At 47.6% G+C, this 14233-nt stretch overlaps 1 protein-coding gene across 3 annotated transcripts in view; it reads left to right on the forward strand.

Moving 5' to 3' along the window:
- Window positions 1–406: 406 nt before the first annotated feature.
- SYT17 (synaptotagmin 17) overlaps window positions 407–14233 on the forward strand; it is a 35626-nt gene continuing 21799 nt past the window's right edge. Inside the window, exons 1-5 of one of the 3 annotated variants that reach the window (XM_054080718.1) lie at window positions 407–533; window positions 3055–3072; window positions 4474–4622; window positions 9723–9871; window positions 10289–10908. In XM_054080718.1, the coding sequence (XP_053936693.1) occupies window positions 519–533; window positions 3055–3072; window positions 4474–4622; window positions 9723–9871; window positions 10289–10908 (951 nt within the window). In that variant the 5' untranslated portion in view covers window positions 407–518. Of the gene's footprint in view, window positions 534–2656; window positions 3073–4473; window positions 4623–7597; window positions 7774–9722; window positions 9872–10288; window positions 10909–14233 lie in introns of those variants that run through there. The other 2 variants (XM_054080717.1, XM_054080719.1) reach the window with 2 other exon arrangements.

The raw sequence follows: 14233 nt of genomic DNA on the forward strand, positions 1-14233 counted from the left end.
CATGTCTATGTACGTGTGTCCATGTGCGTCTGTGTGCACGTGTGTCTGTGCGTGCATGTGCACCAGTCTGTCTCTGTGTTTAGCTCTGTGTTCGTGTGTATGTGTCTGTGTGCATGTGTGCGTCTGTCTGTGCATGTCCGTGTTCATGCATGTGTCTGTGTGCATATCTGTGTCTATGTATGCACCAGTGTGTGTGCACTAGTGTCTGTCTGTGCACGTCTGTGTCTGTGCACATGTGTGCTCCAGTGTGTGTCTGTGCACGTGTGCCCGTGCGTGTGTCTGTGTGTCCGTTCACGCGTGCGTGTGTGCGTGTGCCCCCGCGCGCGCGCCCCCGCTCCGCCGCTCCCCTCCGGAGGTCGGTGCCGCTCCTCCCGCACCTGTTGCGGCCGGGGCGCCGCTGTCCCGGCGGCTCCGCCCAGCCCTGCGGCGGGGCTCCCCGCGCGGAGCCTGCGCGGCCGCGGAGCCGCTGTGCCCCCATCCCCGCGCGGGGCGGGCGGAGCGGCGGGCGCCCGCGGAGCATGGCGTACATCCAGGTGCGTGCGGGGCGCCCGCGGCGCGGGGAACGGGGGGGCGAAACTTCGGGGTCGCCCGTGGGGAGGAGTTGCCGGGCGGGGCCGGGGGGTGCCGCGGGGCGATCCCGGGCTGCGGGATGCTCGGCGGCGCGCGCCGGCGGTGGTCGGTCCCCCGCAGCCCCCGCGCGGTGACGGGACCCCCGGCGGGGCGGGGGGGGTTAAACCCGGGCGGTGTTGTTTTCCCCCCCCGCCGCTCCCCGGGCTGCCGCCCCGCTTTGAGCGGAGCCTCTCGAGCGGCTCTGCGGGCGCCCGCGCCCCCCGGGGCGGTGTTGGGGGCGGCCGGGGGGCTGCTGAGCCTCCCCCGGGGATGGGCCGCCGCCGCGGGGCCCCGCCCTGCCGCAGCCTCCCCGGGTGCCGCGGGGGCTCCCGCCCGCTCCTGGACCTGTTGGAGCAGATGCGCCGCCGTGGAGCGGGTGACCCACCGGGCTGGGGGGCACCGGCACCCCCAGAGCCGTGCAACGGCGGCACAGCCCCGGCCGGGGGGGGTCTGACACGAGGCTTCGTGCTGGCGGGGCATCGCCGCATCTCCCTGAGCCGCCGGGGCACCGAGCGCCTCCCCTGGGGGTGCTGAGCCGCGGTTGTCCCCCCTCCTTCTCTGCCCCATCCCCGGCTGTGCCCCCCCTTCTCTGCCCCATCCCCGGCTGTGCCCCCCCCTTCTCTGCCCATCCCCGGCTGTCACCCCCCCCCTTCTCTGCCCCATCCCCGGCTGTCCCCCCCCCCCCCCCCTTCTTTGCCCCATCCCCGGCTGTCCCTCCCCCCGGCTCTGCCCCATCCCCGGCTGCCCCCCACTGCCCCATCCCCGCTGCCCCCCCGCTGGGTGCGCGCAGCTCAGCTCTCCTTTCGTGGTCCCCTGTATTGAAGCCCTTTATGCCATGGGTTACTCGTTTACCTCTCCCGTGCTATAATATTTAGTTTTTCTTTCTGCCCTTGCGTTCGATGGCAGCGATTTGTGGCTGGTCCCGGAGAGGCTTTGTTCTGGTGCCTGTGCCCTCGGGCTGGTGGCACACAGGAGTGGTTTCCAGTCCCTGGTGGCCACCGGTGACCAGTTGGGCTGTTTGACGCCAGCCTTCGCCGCGTCCCCACAGGCCGTTTGGAAATGCCACTTCCTCGGAGGAGCTGTGCTGTGGGGCTGTGTGGCACCCATCCAGCCGCTTCGTTTTGGAGCAATTTAAATAGTCTTGTTCCAGTTCTGCTAAACCACTGGAGCTTTCCCTGCGACCGCACATTAATGAGGAACGATAAAGCTCTTTAAGACTTTCTTAAACAGTTGGTCCGTGGGTATCTGCCGATTTCTCTTCCTCCATTGCATTGCAGCATTTCCAGGCTCTTAATTTGTGTTCCTAACAAGTGGTGCTCTTCTCACCAAGCACTGGTTGCTGAGAAGTTTAAAAGGGAGGCTCGCGCCAAAACGTGGCCCGTAAGAGAGTTCTTTGAACTAAAGGCAACTTCTGCATCCCGGCATCCATATAAAAGGCTACTCTTGTTCCCATCGTGAGTGTCACGCTGGAAACCAATTTCTGCAAGGGAAGAATAGAGATGAAAAGGGGATTTTTGTGTGGATTTTTGTTTTGGGGTTTTGTGTTGATTTGCAGGTGGTTTTTTTAGGGATTCCCCTATAGAAAGGCAGGCAGGACAGCTGGGAAACTCTTAGACATTATCAAGGGAAAGTAATAGATGCCTGCTGAAGTGCCTTTCCTGAAGTGCTACCAAATCTCCAGTTATCAACAAAGTGGGTCGAGTATACTATTCCAAGGATGGCTTTATGAATAAAACACTGCCTTGTGATGATTTCTTCCTTTCTGTAGATTTTCTCCATGACTTGGGGAAGTGGCTGCAGTGCCGGTGTTTGAACTGGAGGGTGTGACTCAAGTTTTAAGTACTTAACTTCTATTTTTTTATATTCTTCAAATCGCATCTGAGGATGAGACTGAAGATGCCCAGCTACCTCAAGGGACGTGCATGTCATGGAGAGTACTCTGAATCTGTGCCCTGTCCTAGATATGTTGCTTTTAGCCAGTTGGTGTTGAAACTACACTTATGTTTGGGTTGAATCTCTGGAGGAAAACCTTTTTTTCCCACTTCGGCATCTAACTGGAAAATCTGGATATGATTTGCTGTCAGCAGCAAGTCGTTGCTGCAATAAGAGACAGGTTATTAAAAGAAACCAAGTGGTTGCATATAATTCCTCATTAGCAAGGGGCAATGAGCAGGATTTTTGTGCCCCAGGATGGGTTTGGGAATTTTGCCTTTGAGGAAGGAGGAGCGGAGGGAGCTTGGTGGGGAAGTGCTGGAGATGGCAGAAGCCGATGCCTGGTCTCCTTCCTCTGACATCTACAAGGTGCTGCCTTGCCAGAAGTTGAAGCTCATCCCAGGCTGGGGCATGTCATGGCAGAAAATTTAAAGTTATTTGAACGTTGCTAACTTGTTTTTGTCTTTTTCATTTTGTTCCCCTTTGCTTCATCCTGGATGTCTAAAAGGACAGTTGGAGCCAATAAATGAGGTGAGTTAATCTGATGATTCACTCTCTGCTCTGTCTCCTCGCTCCATCCTGAGGGGATTGTCTCGTATTTTCTGACTCTGAACTGATGTCCTAGATAACGCACTACGGTTTGGGCTGGTAATGTTTTTTCAATGTTCAGGTTTTGTTTATGGGAAAACTGTGTGTTTTACTGGAGCAAACAGAAATGTTTCTGTGGAGCCTTCTCTGCAGCTCTGCGTTCCTCAGAGGAAACCCCTTTGCGTAATGCGATAGTGTCCTTGTGCCTGCACACTCATGGGTAATGCCGGCGTCTCAAGTGTTGTGGGGGGATATCTGCGGAGAAATTCTCACATGCTTTATTTCTTCAGCTTCTTAGGAACGTTTCAAGGTCACACACAGCCATAAAGGGATTCAGCCCTGAACGTGCACGTGCTGTGCTCTTACAGCTGTGTGTCTCCCCCGACCCAGACTGTGGAGCGATGCCCTTTATTAGCAGTGCCCTTGTGCTGCTTAATGAGCCTTCTTATGAACCGCAGAGGTTGGAGCTGGCATGGGTGGGAAATGGGCTGTGTTTTGGCTTCCTGCTCCTTTTGAAGCAAGCAGAGCTTTGTCCTGGCGGGAAGGCTCTGGGAGTGGCATGGGAATGGGGCAGTAGGCTCCTGTCCCTCTTGTGAGCGGCTCGTCCCCCGTGGGTATAACAGCAGAGGGGCTCTGTTACAGGTGATGCTGCCAGTGCCACTGTGGAAACCTAAGAAATGAAATACTTTTCTGGGTCAAGTAACTTCTTTAAAAAAAAGAAAATAAAAAAAATTTGAAGATTCTTCATTCAATTTCAATTAATGATCGTAGCAAAGGAGAGGCATGTGGGTAGCATGCTTTTGCTAATCCGTTTTAGTGGCATGTTTGACAGGCTGTAATGCTGTGTATGTATAAATCATACAAATACACGTGTTTATACATCTACAGGGACAAAATATGTTCACGCTGCTGTGTTAAGATTTTCAAATTAAATAGACCCTCACTAGATTAAATTGGAGCTTTCACTTACCTTCTGTTTTTAATTCCTTCTGTTGTACGTTTGCCGATCTATTAGTTTGTTGATGTATGTGGAAGAATAAGCACGTTTCCACTCTAGCATATTGCTACGCCGTAGTGTTTTGTAAATCACCCTCTTGCCAACCTACATAATAATACATTGCTACTAGAGGGGAGAATACCTGCAGTGAATGCTTATTTTCCTGCCTTGTTATGGCATCAGTGAAGTTGGGCTGGTAACTGTAGCACTTCTCTGTTGATATAGATGGAATAAATATAGTTCTTAATGTTCTGTTGTAGAAACACAAACATAAATACAGCTGAATGTTATTTCTCAATAGCTATTGATGGGTTATAATCTTGTACTTTGGTTTCCAATGGCTTCAGGGTCTGCTCGCTAGAATCTCGGATCTCTTGCTGTGCCGGTGGACTTGTAGAAATTGTTGTCAGAAGTGTTTCGACTGTAGCTGTTGTCAAACAAATGAAGATGAAGTTGAAATCCTGGGACCTTTTCCTGCTCAAACTCCGGCCTGGCTGTAAGTTTAGATGCACAATATCATAGGTTTAACTGGGGAATAGGGCTGCTCAGCTGTGATCAGAATATTGATATGAAATGGCAATAGAACATTCGGAGGATGCCACGGAGAAAGGATGAACCTCCTGCTGTGGGCAGGAACATCGGCTACTCAATGGCAAGGTGAAAGAGGGCAGCCCAGCCCTGTTAGCTCAGATGGTGACGTTAGTCTTTGTAAAACAGTTTTCTGAGGGTAAAACAGAAGTTATTTTGTAAGCTAGCACAGCGAGCTGATAACGGGTTTAGTTGTTGTGCTCTTTTCTAAAGATGCTTTTCATCTTCAGTCCTATTTCCTCTTCAAACGGACCAGCCGTTCAGAGCAATTCAACTTCGCTGGAATGTTGATGAAGTTTTTCTCAAATATTTTCTTATCCTGGCGTGAAGGTGATTATCATATAGGCAGATGAAAGGCATACCTCATACGTGTTCTAAAGGAGAAATTCATTTAAAGTTTCATTTAGCAAGATTTAATCTTCTGTGTCATCTTAGTACTCCTCAAGATGTCCTCTCGAATCATTAAAAAGCAGCGGCGCCAGGTTTTATCTGGGGCTTTGATTAGCGGATTTGTAAACCTGTTATAAAGAAAGTCAGTGAAGTCTTCCCTGTTTTTCTCCCTGATGTTTGGGAATCTGCAGCGCAGAGGTGACCCCATGGAGATATTTGTGAAACCAAGAAGGGAGCAGAGGTCTCTGGTCTTCTGGGGGCTCCTCTGTCCTCACTGACAGCCGATCATCTGTTGGACACAGCTCCAGCATGTCCAGGAGCTGTGGCACTGGAGATACCTATTTAGTGCCTTGTATGATGCTTGGAAGTTGGTACCTAGGCACTGAAACACTCGGTTATTTTTATCTACTCCTGTGAGTGCCTATTGTTAGTCGGGGTCAGGTCTTGGTGCTGCGTGAAACGAACTGTCTCTTGTTTAAATTGCAGTCTTGTCTTGCCTATACAGTCTTTTGAATCCAGGTGGAATTGGATGGTGATTAATACTGAAGCAATAAAAATAGAGGTGTTCAAGCTGTGTTAGAGTGACTTTTAAATGTGGATCAGCATATTTAAGCCTCTGATATATACCCAGAAATGGATTCACCTGCAATTAGTGGGAAATGGAAACAAAATCAATGCTAAATAGGAAAACAGTGTGCACAGGAGAACACAGTGATGAGGTTGCAGTATTGGATGTAGAAAGATTGCTGCAGGAACAGTTAGGTACTTGGGAACAAGCAGGTGGGCTTGTTGTGGGAGAATGCTTCAGAGTTCCTCTGGTGTGCTGAGGAGGAAAAGGGACATCCATGTGCGTTTGGGGGTGTGGGGTGATTGGTCCATAATGTAATTGTAGGTGCTGGATCCTTCTGTCTGGCTAAAGGGACATTGTGAGTGCTCAAGCTCTGTTCCTCTGTTGGTGTTAAAACTCAGATGTATAGTGACTGCGGATGAGCTGGACTTTGCCACAGGCAGAGAACATGGAGACCTTTAGACTCATAAAATGCTCTCTCCTGTATTGTTTTCCCCCAGCCATGCTCCATCTGAAGGCCTCTGTGATTAACTTATTGGAACGGCCATAAGCACAAGATGATGTATTCTGAAAAAAAGCCCAGTTCTTCAACCATGTTCCACTTCGTGCTATACCTGCTCATGCTAGAACCCTGGGCAGGGTCCTCCTGAGCCCAACCTGTCTCGTGTATCCATCTTTCCTTCCAGTTTCAGATGATCTGATGCAATTAGGGTCTCCCTGTTCTGCTGTAGTGCCGAGAGAAGGGGAGTTCCCAAAGATAATGCTCGAGAGGGACAGCAGGAACCAAAGAAAAAGACAGACGGGAGAAGTAGCTTTGCTTTGCAAAGAAGCATGGATCCCTTAGGATCACTGAAGTCGCTATTTTCTCTGGTACTGTTGCAAACCCTGTGATCTCTGAGCATGCTTGTCAGCTTTGTTGTGGAGGCTGGAGGTCAGGCTTTGCTTGCTTGAGAAGGCTGCTGGTTCCTGCTTCTGAGCAGGGATGGACCCACCGTGGTGCCAGGGAAGGTGGCGGTGCTTTAAGCTTCCAGAGTGACTTTGTTAGAACATGGTGAGGGAACTGGGAATTCAGTTGAATGAGAAGGGCAAAGAGAGCAAAGGAGATACAGAGAGGGAAAGGAACCGAGAGAATGTGATTTGGAGAAGAGGAAGAGAAAATGAACCTGTAGAGGAACGAGCATCTGGAAGGTGAAGAGGAAAGGAGAATAAAGGCAAGACACAGAAATTATGTATTTTGTTTGCTGATCAATAGGAGGGCCAAGCTTTTTGCATGTGAAGGTTTAAGGTGGAAGCGATCCCAGACAGCCTCTGCTGGCTCAGAATGTGGAAGCCCAAGGTGATTTCTCTTTTTACTATGTTGATCTTGCACTCTTAAATCTACTTATGAATTTTTGGAGGTAGGAAACAGTGTCTGGGGTCAGATGTGTGCGCAGATGGAATTGGTCTCAGGATAAGGTGTTTAACGGGTGCGTGTTCAAGTGCTTGGAGGTCTGCGTGTAGCCCGATCTATCCGTCACCTCTTCTTTTTTTCTGGGTTGTTGTTTTGGGTTTTGTTTTTTGTTTGTTTTTTTTTGAAAAGAGGCCTTTGGAATTCAGTGGAAACCCCTACAATGGATGAAGGAGTTCACAACATGTTCTGCATTTAGACACATGCATTGAATTTGGGAACAAATCAACTTATTGAACTCCCTGCTCAAAGCTTGAGAGTATTTTAAAAACAGATCTAGGTGTTCAGCTGAAATCTTTCCATCTTGACACTTTTTCTTTGACCCAGGATGCTGGTATAAATACAGAATGCAATTTACTCCTTCCTTGCCTCCCCACCTAGTACCCAGGGGAAAACTGCTTTTATGGTCTTCATTGGCCTACTGGCAAACATCTGAATGCCTGTGCTTAATAATTCATCCTTTATTTTTTGCACGTAGGTTTTCCCTTTGGCACCTCTGAGACACCTCATTGTCCTGGAAATTCAGGAGGGGACGTTAAAGCTGCAAGTTTAAACCCTTCCTCTTGGGAGAATGTTGATTTTTTTCTCACTTCCTGAATTTTTTACAGTAACCTCCAGTGGCAACTTAGAAAAAAAGATAAAATTCTTACAGAAGTAAGTCTAATGGTATTGACCTTAGCGCATGGTAGCTGCTGCTTTTTATTTCATCCTGGTTTTTGCAGAAATGGTCTGGGAGTGAGGGGGTGTGTTGGTGCTGCCCGTTATGGAATAGTCTACATTAACCCCAAAGGTAAACGGTGCGTAGTCTGTGAGACTGAACTGAAATCAGGATGCGACTCTTCTTCACAAAGGTTCAGATTAAACAGAAACAGAGCTGCTTTAACCAGAGACAGAGTTTATTTGAGGAAAAATTATTGTGGCTCAGTAGCAATTTCCTTACTAAAGGTCATCTGTATGTTATTAACTCACTATTACGTTTACTTGTTGTAGAACATCCTTAATGCCTCTCTTCCTGATTCCCTTTTCCCCCTGCCTTCTCCTCGTTCTGTGCATTTGCTTCTCAAACACGAGTGTATCCTAATGCTGCCTGTGATTGTGTAGACCCGCAGTTAGGCGTGAAAAAGCTCTTTGTGTTCCAGGTACTGGTTATATGTCACACTGCATGACTTGGACTGCATTAATGGGCTACAGAGTCGTGCAAATATCGTATCACCCTTTTAGCGTAGGCTTGGGTTTTGATTATAACAGGTTTCTTTTTTGATGTGGATGAGTTGTGTGGCTCTGGATTGGTGAGATTTGCATGGATCTTGATGTGAACTTTGTGAGTTTGGACAAGAATTTCCAGGTTAAATCTTTTTTGTGTTTTGGGAGCCTTTTCTGTGAGTCTGCTTTTTTGCAGCATACATTTATTGCTCTAGAGCAGTCATTGAAGCAAATGATTCAACGTATTTCGTTTATACCCAACCAAGCCACACGCGTAGAAAGAGTGAATCAGGAGTGAAACTCAAACAGTATTCCCCTTTGCTTTGCTCATTTCATGCTGACGCTTTCCTTGTGATCTGTTGCTATTTTTTGGAGTACTCTGTCTCATGGATTAACCAAAAGGCTTATTGTACATGATGTGCTACACATCACATATTGTTATGTGATTTAATATCCATTGGCAGATGTCTGCCAGCCACTCCCCTCTGAACCTGAGTCAGAAACTTTCTCTTGCGTTTGTTACTGTCTGATTTTGCTCTTCTTTCAGTCAAGGTTAGGAGGTCCTGACTGCTTTTGTGAGCAGATGCGGCTGTGACACACAGAGGTTTTTAACCAGAACGTTGTATACAGACCCAGAGTATATATATAAAGCCAAACTGAAATGGGAATTACAGGTGGACTTCTTTATAATGCCAAGCTTCTGTTAAGTCTTCCCAAAGATGCAACGTCTTTCAGCGAAACTTATTTAGGTCCTGCCAACTTCCCTGTTCCCACTGAGACCCCTGGACAGTCAAATTACTGCCTTTTGAGAGTCGCCTCCCGTTTATAGAAGTGGGAAAAAAGCAGCCAGTTATTTAAAAAGGCATGTCGATAAACAGCTGTGAGTTAATTGTGTGTGTAAGGTTGAATTTTGACACCTTAGTGGCGTACCTGCAAAGCAGTACTGAGAGAAGGGTGTGGTAGGTTTGAGATGTCTGAGCATGGTGGTATCCGTGCCCGTTCATTCCTAGTGAAGTCTGTGCTTCTGAAGTATAGCTGTGGATTTGCTAAGCTGCTGTTTGGGGATTGTGGGTTTGGTTTGTTTTTTTCACTTCTTCTTTTCTTGGAGACAAATACAGTACTTTCGTTCAAGATCAGAGTCACATGTGCCTGTGTGGCCTGTGTCATGCTCTAATACTGATATAACTCTGTTTGAAAGACAGGCAGAGAGATAGAGAACCTGTTTTTTGCATAGGTCTGAAGTCAGTTGCTCAGCCTCTTGCTTGCCAGATAGATCAAGATACCCTGCATCACCCAGGGATGTGCACCAAAGATTAGACCCAGAAGACCAGAAGGCATTTTTATTCTGTATATACTCCTTTTGCTGGATTGAATCACCAAAAGGTCTCTCGTTATAACAGGATAAGCAGCCAAAATGAGGACAAAGATGGAGACTCTGATAATGCAATCAGTGAGCTGCCTCCCACTCTTCAGGATGTTTCCCCTGACAGAAGGCGGTCGTCTTCAGATGCATCACGGTCCACTTACAGCCTCACGAGGCGGATTTCAAGTAAGGTCATCCTTCCAACATTAATGTAATTCTTGTGGGGAAGAAAATGAAATGGTAGTGCTTGCTCTTTCATCTTTTAGTCGGGGAATCAAGTCAAATTGAAGGTACGTTGATTAAAATCCCATACTGTTCTGCAGGAATACAGTGGAAGGGGCCAGCCCCGTTTTTCTTGCTGAAGCGTATACGTGGTAATTGCACATGAAAAAGGATAGGGGAGGAAAGCGTGGCTGAGCTTACAGCTCAGCGTAACTAAGGGTGCTATTAATTGTTGTCACTGTAATGGTGAATAGTCCCCCTGAGAAGCTGCTGTGTTCACAGCACAGAAGAGCCTTACCCAAAGCAGCCCAAGGTGACTTGTGCCGGTGATGGCTTCAGTTGAGTTTCTAACAATTCTATTTGTGTGTTTCTCTTGTTTAGGTTTAGAGTCGAGAAGGCCAAGTTCTCCATTAATTGACATTAAACCTATCGAGTTTGGAATAATTGGAGCTAAGAAAGAAATTGTTCAGCCAACTATCCTGCGAAAAACTTATACCCCAGATGACTATTTTAGAAAATTTGAACCTAGACTTTACTCCCTTGACTCGAATAGCGACGATATGGACTCCTTGACAGATGAGGAGATTTTAACGAAATATCAGCTGGGTATGCTGCATTTTAGCACTCAGTACGACCTGTTGCATAATTATCTAATAGTGCGCGTCATTGAGGCTAAAGATCTGCCTCCTCCGATTTCTTACGATGGTTCAAGGCAAGACATGGCTCACTCCAACCCCTACGTGAAGATCTGCCTTCTTCCTGATCAGAAGAACTCCAAGCAGACTGGAGTGAAACGCAAAACGCAGAACCCCGTGTTTGAAGAGAGGTACACATTTGAAATACCCTTTTTAGAAGCCCAGAGAAGAACTCTGCTTTTAACCGTAGTGGATTTTGACAAATTCTCACGCCATTGTGTTATTGGCAAAGTGTCAATGCCCTTGAGTGATGTAGACCTTGTGAAAGGCGGACACTGGTGGAAAGCCCTTGTGCCTAGTTCTCAGGTAACAATTTATCAGATTATTGCCACAGTTTTTGTCACTGTTTTTTTGTGCTGTTCCTTTGCTTGTTGGCATGTATTACAGTTTTTAATTAGTCGTTGTCATCCTGTTAGTGCAGCGTCTGCTGGGGTGAAATAACGTTGGGCCTATAACTGGTCTTGTAACTCATCCTGTGAGGTAGAGGAGCTGTCTTCTTTCATATTTAAAGGAGGTGGCATGGCAAAAGGTCCCGTGCCGGCTCTGATGAGAACAACCCAAGACTGCTTTGGAAGTCTTCACCTTTTGGAAGATTCTTGTCGCTGCAGTGACTTGCATCCGTTCCCAGACGCTGCAGTGACACTGTCTCCTCTGGGTCGCTCCTGTGGTTGTTAACATGACTGTGCTTTAGAGACATGAGGAGAACCCCTGGTGCCAACTCAATAATGATTTAGGTCAAGAAATGGTTGGACTCAATGACCCGGTAGGTCCCTTCCAACCTAGTGATTCTATGAAAGCGTATGGAAGGCAAAATACCTACAGACTTAGGGCAGAGTGCATGAGCAAGAAAATTGCAACGTAGTGGTAGATTCCTTTTCATCCTGTCCCTGGAGGAAATGAGCTTCCCGTAGATTTTGACTGATGTAAGAGGCATGATGCAAATTTGAGCATGCGTTTTCAGCCGTCCAGTGGGGTGGGAAGAGAGGGTGCAGAGGATCTGTGTGCTTCCACGTCTGTTCTCAGGAGTGGGCCCTGGTCCGTGCCACTTCCTCGCCAGCCAGAGAAAGAGCTGTTTAGTGGGAAAGTCTGAGCTTTGCAGCCAGGAGCAGCGGATAGCTGCCAGTTTTGTTACTTGCAGCATCACCCGCATAGCTAGAGGCATGGGACCTCATAAAAAGCCGAGCTAAGAGTGTGGCGTGAGCAGCATCTCGAACCTTAGTGCTAAGGACAAGAGTACTAAGTGCTGAGGTTGGTATAACAGGGCTGCCTGTCCCAGTTCCTTTCCAGCTCTGGGATTGCAGTTTCTAAGTTTTAGAGCCTTTGCTGGGTTGAAACACTCTGTGAACTTGGACGATTCACATTTTCTTCGATTTTTATGAGTTCATGAAAGGGTGGCGTAGCCTGAGGTATTAGACAGGAAGAACAGTAATTGTTGACTTCCCTTCTGATTTATGATGTGGGTCTGAACAGTTTGATTTGGAGCGATCAGCCTCTTGTGGAAGTAAAATCCACCCTGCAGTTATTTAGGTGTGAAGCCACTGGGTCTCTGACTCTGCTCTGCCCCTCGCCGCGTGCTTTTCCCTCTTGCTCAGACCTTCTGCAGTGCGTGAGGGGCATCAAGACCCCCGATAACGGCAAGAGAGCTCACTGGATGTGCTGTAGTAGGGGTGTTACAGGAGTAGTCTGAACACTGTTCATGCAGGAGGGGAAGTTTTCAAAGTTGTGCCCAAGTCAGCGTTGTGGGATCCCGGGATGTGTCTTTACGCAGGACGTGTCTGTATGTCAGCGAGATCTGCTTGGCTTGATGGAGTGGCAGTGAGGGGTGAGAGGACAGCTCTGTTACGAGGTGGCTTATAAGCAAGATTAACAAGGACAGATATTCCTGGGCTCAGTTTACTGCCTGGACGTTTCCCCTCAGACGTTTATTTAAAAATGCCTGCAACGATTTACTATTTTTTGTTTTGTATTTGTGGTTCGTGATGGGCTCTGCATTGTGTTTCCGAGGATGGAGCTCTCCTCTTTGCATCACATTATCCTCCCGTGGTTCACACGTGGCAGCCTTACCCCCTCCCAGCACTTTTTGCATGATAAATACTTCTCTGTATTATGTATCTCTTATTAGTATCATGGATTCATTCCACAGCTAATCCAGACCTTGATTAGACGAGATCATCTCTGCCTTCGTGTGCCAAGCTCGGAGCCAGCCCTTCCTCCCTCCCTCTCCAAAGTTTCACTCAAAGCTGCTGCTGTTTTCAGCAGTGCTGTCTTCTTCACCAGCGTTCAAGATAAATTATTTATGCAGAAATCGGCATTTCTGATACGAAAGAAAGGAGGGAAAGGGAAAACTCCCTTTGAATGGGCAGGCCTAACCTTACAAGACTTTTCCTGTATGATAGATATGAGCAGATAAAGGCAAAACTTAATTTAAGCAGAAAATCCTTCACAGCTTGATTAGTGAAGTGCCTTGCTCTGGTCCTGTTCCTTTTGCCTTAGCTGCCAGGCTGAGACTGGAAAGACAGTAACAGTGCTTGTACTGGGCTGTCGGGGAGGATGTTTGATACTATCTTCCCATATTTTCTCAGTGATAAGATCTTAAAAGTTCATTCAACAAGGTGTATTTTCTCTTAGTACTGATCGAAGTTAAGCGCGTTGATGAAAGGGTTAAAATAAATCCTGGAAGAGGTAAAACAATAAAGCTTATTACTTCAAAAACCTGCATTTCAATGTCTGTCAATAACAGTGGTGCTTGTGATAGAAATTTGTGAGGTGTTTGTGATTGCAGGTTGGAAGATTCTGCCTGTGGAATGATAGATTTGACATGTTGACAGTTGTTTTTATACTTTTCGCTTTTGTGCTTGATTAATTGAGGGACAGACAGCCTTTATCAATTTGTTGTTGGATTGAACCCGAGTGTTCCGATGTATACTTTGTGCTGTGAGCTCATGATAGACGGAGACAAAGAAATCTACGTGCAATAGCATTTATTTTGCAGAAAGTGTCCTCGGATTCTGGAGAGCAAAGCTGCCACTCGGCAATTCTGATTGTTAGTCGGTGAAAATTTACCAGGCTGCGACATGGAGCGGCAGCTGGCGACGGCAGCCCCCGGCAACAGGGATCGTGGTGGAGAAAATGCTGAAGCAAGTGCTTAGAAAACCGGTAACAGGAGGGAGAGAAAATACACAGTCATAGGCCTGATATGTAAAGATGAAAGACAAGAAATAAGTGATTTTTTTATTAATTTTTTTTTACTGGCATTTATAGACAGAAACATGTTGAACTGGAGGGATGGAGAAAGATGAATCCAGATGGTAGGAGATGTGGAAAAGTTTTTCTCTTCGTGCTAGTGGGAGTAGGGTGGGGCAAGAGCCATAGAAGAGCAGAGATGATGGTCTCAGTACTCTCGGCTAGGATGAAAGTCTGTTTTACCCTTGCTGGAGCCACCTGGAGGCCATTGCCATAGACTATGCTGGGAAAATCGGGTGCCGAGTCCTTGTCCCACCATCACGCTGAGTCCATCAAGCCCAGAGCTGGGTCGGTACCTCAATACGGGACTGTGCCAGCAAGAGTGAACCCTGCTAAAAGACACAGGGGATGCCAGCAGTCTTTTAGGATGGGTGGTGTAGGCAGGGAT

This window comes from Cuculus canorus, chromosome 15, assembly GCF_017976375.1.
Source record: "Cuculus canorus isolate bCucCan1 chromosome 15, bCucCan1.pri, whole genome shotgun sequence".
NCBI classification, from domain to species: domain Eukaryota; kingdom Metazoa; phylum Chordata; class Aves; order Cuculiformes; family Cuculidae; genus Cuculus; species Cuculus canorus.